Raw genomic sequence first — 18,501 nt, 5'->3', positions numbered from 1 at the left:
AAATTAAGACTTACTTGGCCCACATTAGCATTTTATCACCCTCACATGCTGGACACAAACACACACACACACTACTTAAAAAGTGGTGACTAAATACAATAGGGTCCATTAAACTTAGCATTACACGGTCAAACACCATCATGTCGAGGTAGGACACAGTGTACCATTAGAACTCACCTTTTTTGTCCATCAACCACATAAACAGCAACCAAGGGACGAAGCCAACCGGTCCCCACAGCACCAAAATCGCGATGTCAGACTTGGTAAAGCCGAACGCGTGAGCGGCCGAGTTCTGTATGGGACCCCAGAAGTTCCACACCATCCCCTGCATTAGTGCCAGCAGGGAAAAGAGGGTCAGAACCAGCCATCTTCTCCCATACACTCTGCTGTTTACCGGATGAGTGCCCGTCTCCACAGAAGGAGGAACAATGAGCGGCTCCCTCTCGGCCTCGGTGCTCGAACCAGCACCCATAGTAACTGCCCGTGTGTCAGTACAGTTAAGATTCCGGTTTTAACGACGGTACAGCGACGAGAAACTGAGGTAAGAAGTGGCTGCTCCCAATCACACAAACAAAAACAGCCGATAGCTTCCAAGATTTAAGTTAACTGCGCATGCCCAAGCGGAAATAGTACGGGGATGTGGAAACTATTCCTATATGGTTGCCATTTTGGCTCGTTTGGTGCATTAGCGTAAGCGGGTTTCTTGCAGCGATGCGAGAGCCGAAATGGAGCAGATTCACAGTGATGTATTGTAGACGTAAATGAAGCCGTACGCTGTCATGTGAGCTTTGTTTACTTCCGCCCGCGCCTCATCCACACGTGTAGTGAAAGGTGAGTCCTCTGTTACTTTCTTTTTCCTTCAAAACATCCTCGTATTTTCCTGAAACTAGCTTACGCTAACAGCAGATGTTTTTACTCGTCACGAAAAAGCCCAGGTGTTCCTAAGAACAGTAACTTTGGCCTTGTTTTTTCCCACCCAGCGGGCAAGTAATTAATTCAATATTTTACACCTGTGCTCGTTAAGCACTACCTTGCGTGCTGCCTGGCTGACCTTTTATGTATTATTATCTGAATTATTTGGTAGTTTTTCAACAAGTTGCTTTATTCTGTGATTCTATCATGTAAAGCTAGTTAGCCACATTTTTTGCGTGCGCCATCACTTACTGTTAGCTTCACAGTGAGATCTAGTCAAGTGGGAAATATCAGCGATTATTATCAAAATGCGCATAATAAAAGCAAAATACCATTCTTTAAAGAAAGTTAATATACCTAAAACTGTGGAAGTAAAAAGTGGTGCCTGTTAGGAACAAAGTTTCTAAAAAGTTCATCAAAAGAAAAAAGCAAGCGTCAGAGTTTGACCGATATCTGATTTGTAAGGCGATAACTTCTCCTCTTCGCTGAGTAGGTTATTTAGCATCTCTCTTATTTTAGATTAATTTGTGGGTACAGATACAGAGAGAAATGATCTAGATCAGGTTAGGGATCACATTTCCACTGGAAATAGGATTTTGCCTTTCCTCCAGTTGGACAAAGAATGCATAGCTGTCATATTAATAGCGGTATGCAATAACTGAATTTTCACATGTAATCAAATAAGATTATTTCTAGAGTTTGTCTGTTATATTCTAATTAGGATATCCCCACTGTCCCCTGGTAGATAAGTGCAATCTCGTAAATGGTAAAACTGTTTCTGAGTTGCTAACAGATGTTATCTTTAGCACTTTCTGAACTGCATTTTCTTGCTACTTGTCAGCCAGAATGTGTACACTCACAGGTCACTTCATCAGTTGCACCTTGTGGCACCGAGTTGGACCCCCTTTTACCATCAGAACTGCCTTTATTCTTCATGGCATAGATTGCAAAAGGTGTTGTGAATTTTTGCTACATTTTGAGATGCCAGCATCGCACAGTTGTCTGCTACGCACCCATGATGTGACTCTCCTGTTCCACCACATCCTAAAGGTGCTCCATTGGACTGCGATCTGGTGACTGTGGAGGGCATTTGAGAGCAGTGAACTCGCTGTCATATTCAAGAAACCAGTTTGAGATGACTTGAGCTTTGGTGTGTTATCCCGCTGGGAGCAGCCATCACACTGTGGTCATAAAGGGATGGACATGGTCAGCAAGAATACTCAGGTGGCCTGTAGCATTTGAACAATACTCCCGCAGTACTAAAGGACCCAAAGTGTCCAAAGAAAATATCTCATACATTTACACTGCAATCAGTCTGAACTTTTGAAACAAGGCAGGATGGATGCAAGCTTTCAAATTTTGACCCCACCATCTGAATGTCAGAAAACAAATCAGACCAGGCAGCATTTTTACAATCTTTTGTTGTCCAATTTTGGTGAGCCCATGCAATTTGTAGCCTCAGTTTCCCATTCTTCGCTGACAGGAGTGGCACCAGGTGTGATCTGCTACTGTAGCCCGTCTGCTTCATGGCCAAGTGCAATCAGAGATAATTTTCTGCATACCTTGGTTGTTCAAAGCAGTATGGCCATTTTCTTCCAGCATCAGCGAGGCACTTTCACCCAGAACTGCTGCTCACTGGATAGTGTCTCTTTTTTGGACCATTCTCTGTAAACCCTAGAGATGCCTGTGTGGTGACAATCCCAGCAGCAGTTTCAGAAATACTCAGACAGCACGTCCAACACTAACTACAGTGCAAATCACCTTTCTTCCCCATTCTGATGCCCGGTTTGAACGTCAAAAGGTAGTTTATATTGCAGATTTATGCTGTAACATAGTACAAAGAAGCTCAAAAATAAGGATGCGGCAGTGTCCTCATCCCCCCGCCCCCTCTGAGTCATAAATTAGTGGTTTTATGGTTTTTCTGAGCGCTGAGGAAGCAACAAATACAAAATGGATACACACACACAGTTGGTTTTTTTTTTGTTTCTTTTTTTCAGCAAACATTAAAAGCTCTGTAGTTTTGTTCACTATTTTCACATAGAAGATAAGAAACATTGCTTGCAGGCAGTGACTAGTAATAAAATGTCATCTTTGTTAATCAGCTTTATGTTCATCCTGTGTTGCATCCTACTATCAGTGTGTACCAAAGGCTATGGCTGGCACCACCATGATTAATAAACCCTTCAGCCCGGAGGAGACCCGGAGGATTGTGCATCATTTGCAGCAGCCCGCAGTCTTCCTGAACATGACCTGTGACTGGCCTGTTCTCCGCTGGACAGCAGAGCATCTGTCAAGCTGTCTTGGTGACAGACGTGTCCGATTTAGACTTGGGAGAAAAGAGAAGACAAACAGTAAGAACAGGAGCTTGACCAAGGAAGAGTTGTTGGATTTAGTTGTGTGTGATTACTCAACTGGGTTAAACATTCACAATGAAATTTATTTGAGTAAAAAGATGAAATTCAGCTTCCCATGAAGCATTCCTGTCAGGCTTTAGTTAAAGTTAAATTACTGCATATTTAGTAAACTGTAATAATAAGGAAAAGTATCTGATCTGGGGCTTTTTTTTTTTTCCTGCACTGGACTAAAGTGATTTTGGATGCTCTAACTGAAATGCAGTTTTTGATTAATGCACTAAATGTTTCCTCAAAAGTAGCCAGAACATTAATCCAAAATAGTCTTATTATGATTATCCATGTCCATTGAGAATTTTTGTCATAATTGATGATTTATCACTTTCAGCATGCTAAATTAATGAGGTTTTAGTTATAGTTACTTGTTTTATGTCAGCATATGGAAACGTATAATGCATTTCAAACAGTTTCCAATGAGTGATAATTTATAGATTGGCATAAGCTAACAAATTATAGCAGACTGTTTAATGGTGTGATTTATGTCCCACAAATGAAAACATACTGAGAGTTTTTGATTTTGAGCATCTGGTGTACTTTGCCCTCCATGTGGCTCTGAAACAGCTACAGTAATGATTCTCTCTCTGATGAATGACAGAGAGTATGCCCTCTGATAAAAGCCAGCTAATTAGATTTCTAAATCATCTTTTTTTCAGCTGTAACAGCTGACAGGTTGGGCATTTCTCATCATGTATTCTAAATGTCATCACTCAAGCATAGACACACCTTGTTTACACAAACAAAAGAAACAATAAATCACTGCAGCTGTGATTTATTTTTCCTGTTGAAGTGGGTTTAAAAAAAAAAATCATGCCTACCATGATGCAAAGTGCTGTAATTCTGGTATATGAAATACATAAAGTTCAGCCGTGTGGAAAACATTTCCTCAGGACTCAGTCCTGTGAAAAACTAAGTACGCCCCATAATTGCATTATAACTGCATTCACGTAAAATGCTGTATATTTATCTGCATAGAGTCCTATAAAAAAAAGGTTCCTTTTCACAGAACTTGTAGCTCAACTGAACTGTTTAACTAAATTTTCCACTGGTTATTGTCTTGTCTGTGTTTGTTGTTGTTTTCTCAGCTCAGGCTCCTCTTTTTGAGACCCAGTGTTCCTATGTGGAGGCCAGTGTGGCTCAGTTTCTCAGCTGGACTCGGGGGCAGTCTGGAACAGATGTGGGGCATTTTTCTGAGTACTCCAGCTCAGAGTACTGGGCTTATGCCGACTACAAATATATCACCATGCTGTTTCAAGATCAGCCTTTCATGTTTGAGGTAACCATCCTGTTGCTGCATGCGTGTTGACTTTTCACATAAATTTTACAATCCTGCCTGGGCAGACAGTCCATCTGAGTCCAGCCGTGTTTGAATAATGATGAATTTTACAAGTTCAGGGTTAATGTTAAGAAGCACCTGAGTTATTTAATTGCCGCTGAAGCTAAAGGGCTTTTTGGAAACATTAACAACTTACACATAATGAGAATGCAGGTCATCTTTAGTTATTTTGTCAGGTTCAGTATCCAAGCAAGCAGGATAAAAGCTAATGTATCTAAAGGCCTTATTGTTTGAATATCGCAGGAAACCATTCTTCACTAAATTGACTCCACTCCAAAAAGTGTGGCATTTCTTATTTTAAGTATTGCATTTTTTTTTTGTTGGTTAAATTAGTAATTTTTTCTAAACCTGTAGGTTTAGACAACATTTGATCAGATGTTATCTGGACACCAGAACATTATGAGAACCAGGAACCAGGATTACAGCATCATTTTTTATGACTTTGACTTGCTTTCCAATTTCTCCCAAAGGTGGTGGATGGGTTCTCTGTTCAGACAAGTCACTCAGTGTGAAGTGGGCACGCAGGGGCACTGCCGGCTACACACATACACAAAAATCATCTCCCTTAGCTCACACCTTCAGTCCATTCTTTCTCAACCTACACAAAATAGAATATATAGAATATGTCAGCACTCTAATTGCTTCCCATACACTGTGCAGTGTCAGCAGCACTAGATCATGGCCCAAATGGTTGATATCATACACAAAGCCGTCTAAATTTTATTTAGAATAATAAAAGTTAAAAATGTTTCATAGTATAAGCTCCTAACCTAGTTTTAAGAAGCTGAAATTGACATGCCATTAAAAATTAAAGAACCAAAAATAACTCGTTATTGTGATATTCTTAACCCCCCCCTCCCTTCCCCCCCTCCCTTGTTTTGACATTTTCAATTAAAATGTCACACTTTTGTGATGGCAGCTTTATATTAGCTGTTATTCTCATCATCTGGCCGGTGAAGACATAAAAGTGCCATCCTTTCTTGAGCCACTGACACACATTTATTTCATTTTTATCTCGGTGATAAATTTTTATTGGGCATCCACCTCCAATTATAACCTGCTGACATTCATGCCTTTGAGACAGACAGACGTGAGCTTTTTGCAGGATAAATGGTGCCGGCAAAAAAAGGCTGCCTGAAGGCGAGATTGACCAGACTGTCACAGCTTACAGCTGCCCGCATGTATGGTAATGACTTCATTATTCAGGATGCCGGTGTGATTGCTACGTCTTTGTCTCCTGACAGCACATGATTGACAGAGTAGTTTTCTTTGAAAGATGACAAATGCTGTTGCTTGGTTTCTCTATTGGTCACCTATAATAGGCCCTGTCATTGTAGCCGATGCAGCTGGGTTATATCTGTGAGCCTATAGGAGAGTCGTGACTGTTGTGAATGTCGTTTCCATGTCATGTCATTAACGTGGACAGAAAACACCAGCACTGTAATCTAAAAATCTCAAACGGGCATTTATACACACGGTATTTTGGACTGATATGTGGTGTTGGAATGTGCTGTGTGTGTGTGTTGCAGCATGTAAAATGGGCTGAGTTTGGTTTTGAGGGGCGTAACGGGAGAGAGAGCACCTTATGGATCGGCACAGAGGGAGCCAACACGCCATGCCACCTGGACTCTTATGGCTGTAACTTGGTACTGCAGGTACAAGGACGGTAAGGAATCATTGTAGGTGAGCAAGTACAGTTTTGAAAATTGTTCCACGCTTCACTGTAGCGGCATTTCAGCAAACAGTGATTCCATCGAAAGTATCTGAAAGGTGAATGCAGTCACAGCCGCCTTCTGAAGCCTCAGTATTTGCATGTTTGGAGATATATATATATATATATATATATATCTATATATCTATATAGATATAAAATACTCTATATCTATCAACAAATAATATATCTATCTATCTCTCTCTTCTAATCTCTTATATTAATATTATATTATATTGCTCTCTTCTTTCTCTTCTCTCTCTTCTCTATTATCTTCTCTCTCTCTCCGTCTATTACTTTCTCCTCTCTCTCTTATCCTTCTCTTCTCCTCTCTACTCTCTCTCTTCTCTTCTCTCTCTCTTCTTTCTCTCTTCTCTATCTCGCTTATATTCTCTTCTCCTCTCTCTCGCTCATCTCTTCTCTCTCCTCTCTCTTCTCTTCATCTCTTTCTCTCTTCTCTATCTCTCTTCTACTTCTCTATCTCTCTCTCTCTTCTCTTCTCTCTCCTCTTCTCTTCTCTTCTCTCTCTATCTCTCTCTCCTCTCTCTTCTCTCTCTCTCTCTCTTCTTTCCTTCTCTCTCCTCTCCTCTCCTCTTCTCTCTCTTCTCTCTTCTCTCGCTCTCTCCTCTCTCTTTCCTCTTCTCTCTCCAACTCCTCTCTTCTCTCTCTCTTCTATCTTCTCTCTTCTCTCTCTTCTCTCCTTCTCGCTTTCTCCTCTTCTCTCTTCTCTCTCTTACCTCTCTCTCCTATCTCTCTCTCTCTCTCTCCTCTCTCCATCTCTCTCTCCTCCTCTCTTCTATCTCTTCTCTCTTCTCTCTTCTTCTCTCTTTCTCTCTTCTCTCTCTCTCTCTTCTCTCTCTCACTCTCTCTCTTCTCTCTCTCTCTCTCTCGACTCTCCCCTCTCCCTCTCCTCTCTCTCTCTCTCTCTTCTCTCTCTCTCTTTCTCTCTTCTCTATTCTCTCTCTCTATTCTAATGGCGCCCGCTGTGAGAGAGGTCCTAGGCTGAAGTGCCATGCTATATCAGCTAACATTATCAGTTGCGTTCATAAACTCTGCGGTTGTTCTGTGCACAGATACCTGCTATTTATTGCTAAGCAAAGGCATAATAACTAAATAAGTAAAAGACATAATATGTGAGTCTAGCTGCTTGGTTGGTACATATCTGATCAGATCATATCATGTCCATAAATACTTGTGCTCCTGTGCACTCTCAAATGACTGAAATCCTTTATGTAATTGATATCATTATGTAATAATAATAATTCCTCAGTTTTAATGACATAAACTACACATGCAGTGAAACTTGCTGCACTTCTCAGCAAACAGTGCGATTTTTGTCTAACTAGTGGATATCCTGTGTGTGTGTGTGTGTGTGTGTGTGTGTGTTTGGAAAATTTGGATCTATTTTGTAACATACTTGTCTGAAATGGAACTGCTGTTTTTCCCTCATTGTTTCATTTTCTCTTGGATTTGTGAGTGTTGCTTCAACCTTGCATGTCAGGCTTTAATTTGATGATCTGCAAAACATTTTTGCAACAAGTTAGTTGAAACTAGGGCGTAACTATGAGTCATGGAAATAGTTTGGTTTTCTGTACTGTGACAGTTGCCCAGAAGGTGTTTCAGAATTATGAAGCAGTGCAAGATAGACACACTCTGTGTCTGCAGTAGAGTCGACCATTTATTTTATTGACACGTTTCTTGTGTATAAAAAGAAGTGTACATTCATTCATTTACAGTGAGAGATACTGTCAGGTGTGAAATAAAAAGTGACACTACCCTGTCATACATATGCACTTAATGGGGAGAAGCTGCAGTCGAGCATAGAGAAGTTTCAGGATTTCATAAAATCATGTCTGTACTTCGCCCCTCTGGTGGTTGTGGAAGTTTTCTGCCTGTTAAGCACTTAGCTCTTCAGCAACACTGGAGGTGCAGAGTACTGTAAATGCTGACACTGAGTGTGATTTGTCCTCTGCCCTCTGAAAAAGAGTTTGATTTGTCACAGAGCTTGCTCGGGATGGTGGGAAATGAAGACAGAGGGTGAGACCCTTTATGGGGTTCTGAGAGTCAAGAAATAGAAAGGAAAAGGTCTTCCTTATCTCACTGCACTCTTCTTCCACAGAGCGATGGTTATATCTCACCCCTTGTAATTGGGTCTTGAGTTCTTTTATTTGGTATTGATCTCTAATGGAATGAAATCCAGCTCAAGCAGTCCTTTGACTCGACTGATCTTTAAAAAATAAGATGGCATTGATTGATTCTGTGACATTTGTGGAAGTGGTGGGTCACAGCACCAGAAAATAGTCATGGCAGTGGAGTTTTTTTTTCTTCTAAACAACAATAAAATTGAGTCCTGTTTCATTTTCATGTTAGTGAAAATAGTTGTTTTACAGCAATGAACTTGTAGCTGGCCCTGTCACCTTTTATTGTCTCCCAGAATAAGAAGGGCTTTAAAACTGAGATTCCTTTAATGAAAGATATCGGATACGTGGATTTTTAAAACAGTATATGAAGAAAAGTAATCAACATTTTATTTTTGTCTCATTGATTGCCCACTGTAGCAGCATGGGTTATTAGACACCTCTTTTCACGATGAACATATTTTGTGCTAATATGTGTTAATAGGTTTTAGTATTTAATTTTTTATCAGTTTTTCTTTTTTTTGGAAAGTTTTACAAAAGCCTCTCAGCCTCAATTTACAGCTTAAAAGGTTGTCAATTAACCAAACAAATGAGTTCATTTTTAGCATTAATCTTTGAGAATTAATTCAATCTAAAATCATATTTAACCATTATGTTGATGTTCCCTATCTTCAGGAAGCGCTGGCACCTCTTTCCCCCAGAGGATACAGCTAAGCTTTACCCGACTCGGATCCCCTATGAGGAATCCAGTGTCTTCAGCCAGGTGGCTGTTCTTCATCCCAACCTGAGGAGATTCCCTGCTTTCCGGGGTGCGAGTGCTCACATATTCACTCTGCAGCCTGGACAGGTCAGGGGTCATGATGACGCCACACACATCTACAGAGAACTATGAATATATCTGAATTATTTTTTTTATTTTTTATTTTTTTGGTAAACTAAGCAGTCAGTAAATAAGAATTAATCATGAGTGACATTAACAATTAAAATAGAAAAAATGGTTTATTTATACCTCTGAGAGAGCACTGTTAAGCTGTTCATAAACCCATACTCCAGACACATTTGTAAGAAAAATCCTGTTTAGCCTTAGTCATCATCTTTTTTGAGCTGTGAGCTCTGCATGAGTTATACCAAATGGTGATCTGACACCTTTTTGTTTGGCTTAAATCAGCTGCATTTTTCAGACTGTAGAAAAACCAGAGTGATTTACTAAAGTTTGAAGTTATGCAATGCTGTGGCTCTACATTTATATGATGAACTGCTCGTGACACAGAAGCAGTAACCATAAAATATAACTTTATTGGTCCTTAAGTCGTGAACATGTAAAAGTAGACTGAACAGTGAGATTTATTTGTCTTGGTGTCCTCCATAAAAGCTCGAAGCAAGGCAATGGTCGTGACTTGTGTCCCAATTAAAGTCGGGCCTCCACAGTTATACCGAATCACCTTCAACAGACTGCTTTTCCTATAGTGATGGAAGCAAAAGGTTAAGCAGCATTATCACTCTTGATGTAACTGGGTCAAGTCCAGGCCAACAGGCCTGATAAATCAGTCAGGCTCTTGTTATGCACTCAGTCAAAGTTATGACTGAGGTGCTGTGGAATCCAAATTGGGCTTTCGTGATGATAATTTTCACACTTGTTCTCCTTTGATTATAAATAATTGTAAAGGTGCTCCTGTGTGAAGGTCATTCTTTTTCACTTTATTTCAGATTGCAGCCATACTGTTTGTTTGTTTGTTTGTTTTTTGTTTGTTTGTTTTTTTAAAGAGTCAAAATGGCAACAAAGCAATTAGCCAGCTGTTTCACTATCTGCCTGTCCGGGAGCTCCCGTAGCGTACTAAACACCCTCCTATCAGCAACACAAACCCAGCTGTCTGGTTACTCTGTCAGTTGGTTGTGAAGTGCTTTATAGGTCAGGGTCACAGGTGACCCTTGTGTTTTATTTGGTTAATGGGGAAAATCAAATGCAACATTGTTATTCTGTGCAAAACATCCCAAATTGGATTCCTCAGAATCACCTCAGCTGTAAACATTATAAAGTTAGTTTTGGTAATTTCTTAGTTATCAAAAGTATCCCACAGTCTTTAGCAAATGAAGCTGACTCAGGTGTTATCACATGACTTTAATGTAGTGATTCAGTTACAGAGTAACAAGTAGATATACATATAGGAGGTGAATAATGACCTCTACCCAAGTCAAGCTGGTAGTCCTTTATCTTCTTGAATTGTGTGTTGCTGTTCACTTTAATAACCTTGACCTCTTCCAGTCAGTATTGCAGCAAGCTTTGGCCTGACCTTTATGTACAGTTGACAGCTCTGAGTTCATGGATATGCTTCATGAAAGACCTGGAAGTACTTCAACTGTTGAGAGAGAATGAATAGTTTGAGTATCCACCGCAGTCTCCCCAAAGATGGCTCCACCTCTGCAAATCAAATTAAAAGACAGCTCATTTCTTTTGTCCTGTCAGAACACAGACCACAAATGAATCATGACTGCTGTGGAGGCCAGGGAATCAATAAGCATTCTCTCTCTGTTTTTTTTTTTTTTAATAGTCACTTTATGAATGGATGAACCACTGACAGCAAAGAAGGGGAAGCTTTATGCTGCCATCCAGTGGATGATCTGTGCATTTATGTATTTCTTTAGTATTTAGGAAGATGAAAGAAAAGGCAGTGATTTCTCTGAACTACTGATTGATTTAAGTTTCTTCTTCTTTGCACAGGTGCTTTATGTCCCCAGACACTGGTGGCATTATGTGGAGTCAGTGGATCCCATCACCGTCAGTGTCAACTCCTGGATTGAGCTGGTAAGCAGCCCCATCATGTCTTCCCTTCATCCTGAGCTCACCAGCTCAAAACCCCAAACATGAAACCATATCCTATATATTCCAAACATTTCAGAAGAGATGGCAAGTAATTATCCCAAAGAACTCCTGATCGTGTTGATCCACGTTGTGTTAAATCCTCCCAGATTAAAGCTCCTCTCGTTTTTGAGTGATGAACAGGGCTAGCAGGAAAACGTTTCTTCTCGTTATGAGTGCATGTGTAGGGAGGGGCAACAATCTTGATCATGTGCATTCCTTCTCATGATGCTCGGCTCTCTGGTCCTGCACAGGAAGTGGATGACGTGGCCAGAGTTAATGAGGCTGTGACCAAGACAGTTGTCTGCGCTATTAAAAGTGCTCGAAGTGACGACAACACCGATGACTGGCTCAACCCCACTGAGGTAACAAATAATTACTCTCTGCCATTAATTACTATGTCCATTCAAAAGTTGTCTTCTTACACTTACTTCTGCCTTGTATGGATACCCTGATTAAGTGCAAAAAATACAATCATCTCTGAAGGAGTGACAGGTTTCTGCTGCTTTTTCACGTATTAAAAACCCAAGGTTGTGTTTGAAATGCTTCGTTGTTCTTTCTCGCTGTACAGGGAATTATTTAGAGAGCAATTTTGTGTGTCAAAGGGCAAAATGGGAATCCAAATTTGGTTGCTCCTCGTGTCAGCAGTGGTCTAATCTATAGCTGAGTGATGATTTTATAACTGCTGACCTTCAGTTGAACTTACAGAGAGATGAAGATAAAACCTGAACCTTTGCCTCCCACAGTGAGAGGTTCTGGTATCTCTCTTTAGCTTTAGCTTTTGTTGACCTGCTTTGTTTCCAATTGCCTCCTTAGAGGGAAGGGTCACTGCGAATCAATATAGAATCGCTCTCACTAATCATCTTCATCCTGTGATAAAATGCTCTCATTCTGGCAGGAATGCTTTCTTCCAGGATGACCCTGTCCACATTTAAAGGTTAATAACAGTTTGAGTACGAAATTGATAAGAACAAAATGTTATGGCTTCTGCAGTCACCAGATCTCAACCCCAGCTGAAAACCCATTGTTTTGTAGTCAAGTCCATTTTATATATATATATTACATTTATATAGCAATTTTTAAAAACAACAGAAGTTGACCCAAAGTGCTTTACAGACAGATAAATGGGTAAATAAGACCTCAGATGATCTAGAAAACATGGCCTATTACATTGTCATTTTTTATTTAACAAAAATTAAGCCAAAATGCAGGTTTTGTGTGTGTGTGTGTGTGTGTGTAAAAACTACGCACACCCTTATTGCTTCCATTGGAATTAAGATGATAAGTAGCAGCCAGATGCTGCTAATGAAATGCACTTGAGTAATTGATGATCAGTTTGCAGGTCTGGAGCATTCAGGTGTGTGTGTTAACACAGTGCCAAGGAAGAATGACCTCAGCAGTGACCTTAAAGAACAACTGTTGCCTCCCATCAGTGTGGGAAGAATTATAAGGTCATTTCCAAACAATATGAAGTCCTTCATTCTGCTCTGACAGAGATTATTTACGAGTGGAAAACATTTAAGACATTTGCCAGTCAGACCATGCAATGATCAGAGAAACTGCAGAAAGCCCAAGAGCTGCATCTCAGGCTCTACAGGCCTCAGTTGGCATATTAAAAGTTCATGACTGCACTTTGAACAAGTATGGCTTGTTTGGGAGGGTTGCCAGGTCATCTCTCCACAAAGAACATGGCAGCACAGCTTAGGTTTGCACAGTCGCATCTGAACATGCCACAAGACTTCTGGAACAATGGACGGACAGGACCATATTTATCAGCATAAACACCTCGTACTGTCTAAGTATGGTGATGATTTGGGCTTGTTTTGCAGCCACAGGACCAGAGCAGCACGAACACCTCTGCATTAAAAGTATTCTAGTCAGTGAGAGAGTTTCATGGTGAGAGACCAAGAAAGTCATGCAGAAAACAGTTACTTCAAGTTGTTGCTGCTGAAAATGCTTCTAGAAGCTCCCACATAGTGTAGTCAGTGTGTCACACACTGCTTCTGCATTTTAGCGTAGTTTTTGTTAAATAGATGATGATACAGTGTAATGTGTCATAGTGTTGTTATCTGAGGCTGTTTACCAAATTTTAAGACCTAATAAGATATTAATAAAATATTTTTTTTATGTCCTGATATGTAAAACCTGAGGATTTTGTGTACTTTCTTTTCACCGTGACTGTATCCTGGCCACTGTTGTGACAATGAGGTTGCTAGGCAACTAGCAGAGAGGCTAACATATGGTGAGTCTGTAGTCCCACACAAACCCACCTGTAAAATCACAGCTTTGCTTTTTTTAAACTGACAGAGCCAGGCTAGCCGTTCCCCCAGAGTTCAGTCCTTAGGCTAAGCTAAGCTTTATGTAGTGCAGATATGGGAGGGAAATCAAACCCCTCAAAGAACCCATGACAAAATGAAACCTACATTTACTTCCCAAAATGTTAGTTACCCAACCTAACTAGGTCTACCTGTCAGTCGTCACATGATGGTCTTGGCTCATGATCGGTTCTACACTGCAGTGTGAGACATTATCAGCCAGCCGTATAAGGTATTCTTCACTTTCTGAAATGGCACTCGGTGTCAGAACATGTAGTGAATAGCAAATGATTACAGATGAAGTTCTTCTAGTCACTGATTCAGCACTCTTGCTATGCTGAATCAGCACTCTAGTTATGGAAGCCCTCTGGAGACCATATCTTTATTTTTGGTGAGGTACAAGGAGTCCTCCTTTGTGCTGCATTAGTGGCTTGACGAGTAACTGATTTCTGCACATGAATTTATTCAGACCTCTACCTTTGGTAGATTACTGACCAGTGTACCTCCCACACCTTCTTATTCCTCTGCTTATCAGTTGTTTCAGCAAGGCAGCTTCTACCACTTCCAGACTATATTTATGTCACCTACCATAAACAATTTTCTGTGCAGTTACAATATGGGCAGAAACACTTTTTTTTTGTTATTATATGAGGAGAGATTAAAGCCTCTGGGTTGCTTCCTGTACTCAAAGAGTAGAAGTACTGAACTTAAACCCCTGTTAGAGTACCTTCTTAGAGCAGCTTTATTGTGATATACTAAAAGAGTTGAGAGTATATATTTTTTTGTTCCCACTGTTGTCCTTTAGAGAAGCCATATAAGTAGTAATAAGAGCTCTGAAGGGCTTCTAAGGGCTTGTAAGTGTGTCATCTTAAAACACATAAACAAGAAGCACTCTGAGAGCACAGTCCTCCACTGAGGCAGCTCGCTCTGGGCAGCATTTACATTTAAGGGAGTAGTATTGTAATTTGTATATATTAATTTTGTTTTCTTTGTTCTTTTTAAACATACTTAAAAAGGTTTCTAAAAGTGAGGTCAGAGGTCAAATGTGGCATGGTATTTGGATACAATGTGATCTTTAGATCTCCATATATCATTCCCTATATGCTGTCAATACAGACAGTAGCAGTAAGAAACATAGGTATAATAGCTCTATATAGCATTATTATCACTTTGATCAATTTATTGACCTTGAAGGAGAGGTCAGAGGTCATGGTATCTTAAATTTTTATACAGTACTCTCTATATGTTGACAATATACACCATCTAAATTTTAAGGCTTTTTGTCCATTTTTGACAAATAAATCATTACATTGACTTTGAAGACTGTTATGAATGTAAGCCAAATTTAAATGGATTGTTAACACGACCCCACTCTGCACCCCTACAAAGTTTTATTGGAATTCATTCAAAACTTTTTGAGCTGTCACGTTTACAGACAGAATGCTCACATATCTTCAGAACCAATGGCACAGTATTATTAGCCTAGTTTGGCTGTTTGGTACCGCATTAGTTCTCATAATAAACTCTTCCTGATAACCTTTCATGGCTATCAGGTTAAAATTGACTTTGAAGGATTAAAAACATAAAAAGTTATTAACAGCGATCTGTTCAGGGGATGATGATGATGATGATGATGATGATGCTGCGATGGATGTGATCATGAACACTTGTGCTTGAATCAGGTTGGCATGGTAGAGCAGGTCAGGTGGAGTCTTTCCTGTGGTAACAAAAGAACTCAAAGTAAATTCTTTCTTTTTCAGGGTTTTTGCATATTGATTAGCTAAGAAAGCATATAGTCTCCAACCTACAAGCAGACTGACTCAGATCAGGTGCCTTCAAAGTGCCAGTTTAAACCCATTTAAGTTAGGGGGGGGCTCCCAATTTGTGTTGCATCTGATTACCAGGAGAGGGAAAGATGGCCTGTTAACGGGGGGTTTTTGTGCTTTAGGCCAGATAGAGTTCCTGATGGCAGGCTTACAATTTAGTTTTGTTGAGAGTGAAAATGATACAGATTCTTCGTCATAACGCTTTGAATGATGAATGCTAATTCCTTTGTACATTATGGAGATTCTTGTGGATATAGAGAGGCCTGGGGTGCCAGTCAGTCACAGCCACATAGTTGCTCTAATCTTGGTCATATGTCTTTGGTGTAAGCTGTAATGCACTATGTGGTTTGATTGCCAGGGACCCCCTCCTCTGGACTCACACCTCACTGTCGTAACAAATGACCTGTTGTTCTAGCATTCCAAAGGGGATCCAGATCACATCTGGCCGGAGAGCTGATGAGACTGTGTGAGTGATCAGAGGCATCCTGGAGTCACTTGTCTCCTCTTCGGTTGTTGTTGGTTGCATGTTGAATGTGGCTTGTTTGTTCCTACAAAAATACTAGAAGTGCATTCAGAGAGCAGCTCTCCTACTGAATTTCACAAAGTTCTGCCTGGAAGTTTTTGTATAATCTTGCTGAGTTGCAAACAAATGGCAATGAAAAACAACACAATTACTCCCTCGCACATTAATAAAATCTAAGTGTTATGTACAAAGGTTTCTCCAAATTTACCAGCAAATTAACTGCCTCTGCAAAATGGACTTTCTGGAGATATACAAAGTAATAAACAAATGTAACCTCTAAAGCTTCTGTGAGCTGAATATCAATTTAAATACAGCTTCTTTTAAACGATTCTGATGGCAGTTCTTGCTTGTAGAACTTTGTAAACAAAGTACAGTTTTATTAGACTATCTAGGTGTCATTCCAGAGATGCATTGATTTTTATTTTGTTTTATTTTATTTAATTTTTTTATTGCTTTTCCTGTATCTGTTTAGGAGACTGCTATCAGAATTCAGGCAGTTCATCTTATAATCTTAAATGTACTGTACATGCTGTTAATCTCTTTGCAGCTGTCTCCAGCTTTCATCTCTCTTGTTTTTTTTTTTGTTTTATAGGAAGCAGTAGCATCCCATAATGAAAATATGCAGTATCTGAACCTGGCAGTGAGAGCTTGTGCTCAGAGAGAGAGGGGCTGCTGCCACAGCAAACTGAGCCCAAACTTGAGAGACACCCAGCCAGTCAAACGGGACTCGGATGGACAAATCAAGAAAAATAGTGATGGGGTTAGGGATTGTGCACCCTTCAGTATTCCCTATGGACCATATCTCATCCCTGTACACTGTCAGCAGGAATTGAGGAAGATGACCCCCGAAGATGTAGAGGTCAACTCTTCCAACAACTGTGCAGTCAGATCTCAAGGGGACTGCGCTGTCAGCTCAGACGCAGCAGAGAGATCCAAGTTTGCAGCTGCTGTCAGACTCGATCAGGAAACACATGAACGTAGCACTGGTTCAACTCAGTGTTACTGTGCAGATGGGACATCAGAGCACTTGTCAGAGCATTATGAAGGATCAACGCATACAACAATAACCACTAACGACCTGCTAGACTGCCTGGTGCATCCAGACATCATCGCCCGTGTCACTGAGCTTCTACTAGAAAAGCACACAGGAAGTGATAGGACCACCAGTTCATCCTAGATTTAATATTCACTTATCAGGTGCAACATGAATTCTGGCTGGAGCCTGTTGTGATTTAGAGTGGTGATTATTTTCGTTCCACTAGAAATCCACCCTCCATGCTACCAGTGATGTTTTGACATCAGTAAGAAGATGCTTTACTTTAATTTCGTCTATCATTTGCCAGTCAGGACCCTCCTGGTGTGAACCGCAGATGCAGGAAATCACACCCAAAACTAATTCTAATGCTACAAGTGACACTCTAACAAATCCTTGTTTTGTTTTCCTGCAAATGCTAATCCTTTTTGGTTCTCCCAAAGTAGGAAAAATGGCCACTTGAATTAATTTGGTGTGCTAAATAACCAGATAATTCAAAATAACATTCGAGGGATGCAAACGTTTGTTTTCGGCACAATATCTCAGTCATTTAGTGAGGATCATCACTGACCAGCCACAGAGGGCTGATTGTAATAGTTATGTGATTTATGAAAACTGTGTAAGGAGCAATCAAATGAAATGGGTCTGTTTTGAATAGGCTGCTGCCAGAGAAACAGACAAACTACTTACAGGAAACAAAGGGAGGGTGTACATCTTCATGCTGGGGGATAATAAATGTAATATTTCCACTTTGCTTAATTGGACTGTCTGTACTTGACTTCCCCTACATGGATGACATTTTACTTGTGATGGGCAAAGCAAGGCTTTGGGAAACACTCGAATGGTTGATGCTGAAATTGTATTGAGGTTTCTAAACAATCTGACACCCAGTTCCACAGCGACACCTACTGGCCACATTTGCTATCGTCACATCTTGATAATGACAGTCTGTGAAACAGGGATGCAGAGTTTGCACAGTCCAAAACAAGGCTACGTATTATACCAGACTATCAGTAATTATGAGTAAGTCGGCTTTGGTTTATGCCAGCCTGGGGGAAAATAAATAAATAAATAAATAAATTAAAGTTTGGATGTGTTTGATTGACCTTTAAGCTTTCAGGGAGTTTGTGCCGTCATGTGTGTTCTACACTCTGTTAAACAGGTTTCAGGTTTTACTTTCTGTTAATTCCAAAACAAATATTTAAATAAATAAAAGACTAAATGTTTTCCTTCTTGAAAACAAAAAAACTAAAATGTAACCTTTTACTAAGTTCATTCCATCCATCCATTTTCTTCCGCTTATTCTTTTCGGGAGGGCTGGAGCCTATCCCAGCTGTCATAGGGATTAAGTTATCATAGGTTAATGCTGACCAGTCGCAGCAGTCCATTTCACAGCAACCAGAACCTTTTGCAGCTTATGCTGCTGTGGATACCATCTCTTT

General features: G+C 40.2%; 2 protein-coding genes across 3 annotated transcripts in view; one reads left to right on the top strand and one right to left on the bottom strand.

Annotated features, from left to right (window-relative positions):
* slc49a4 (solute carrier family 49 member 4) overlaps positions 1-696 on the bottom strand; it is a 42,701-nt gene extending 42,005 nt beyond the window's left edge. For both annotated transcript variants that reach the window (XM_030758601.1, XM_030758602.1), the window contains exon 1: positions 178-696. In XM_030758601.1, coding sequence (XP_030614461.1) covers positions 178-472 — 295 coding nt within the window. In that variant the 5' untranslated portion in view covers positions 473-696. The remainder of the gene's footprint in view (positions 1-177) is intronic.
* An 8-nt stretch (positions 697-704) lies between these two features.
* Positions 705-17,818, top strand: hspbap1 (hspb associated protein 1). Its single transcript, XM_030758600.1, has 8 exons — positions 705-831; positions 3,050-3,263; positions 4,406-4,596; positions 6,186-6,322; positions 9,181-9,352; positions 11,225-11,308; positions 11,617-11,727; positions 16,619-17,818. The coding sequence occupies exons 2-8, from the start codon at positions 3,065-3,067 to the stop codon at positions 17,201-17,203; spliced, it is 1,479 nt and encodes a 492-aa protein (XP_030614460.1). The 5' UTR covers positions 705-831; positions 3,050-3,064; the 3' UTR covers positions 17,204-17,818.
* Positions 17,819-18,501: the final 683 nt, after the last annotated feature.

This window comes from Archocentrus centrarchus, chromosome 21, assembly GCF_007364275.1.
Source record: "Archocentrus centrarchus isolate MPI-CPG fArcCen1 chromosome 21, fArcCen1, whole genome shotgun sequence".
Classification (NCBI taxonomy): domain Eukaryota; kingdom Metazoa; phylum Chordata; class Actinopteri; order Cichliformes; family Cichlidae; genus Archocentrus; species Archocentrus centrarchus.
Note: the sequence above shows the minus strand (reverse complement) of the source record. Positions and strands in the feature narration are given on the sequence as shown.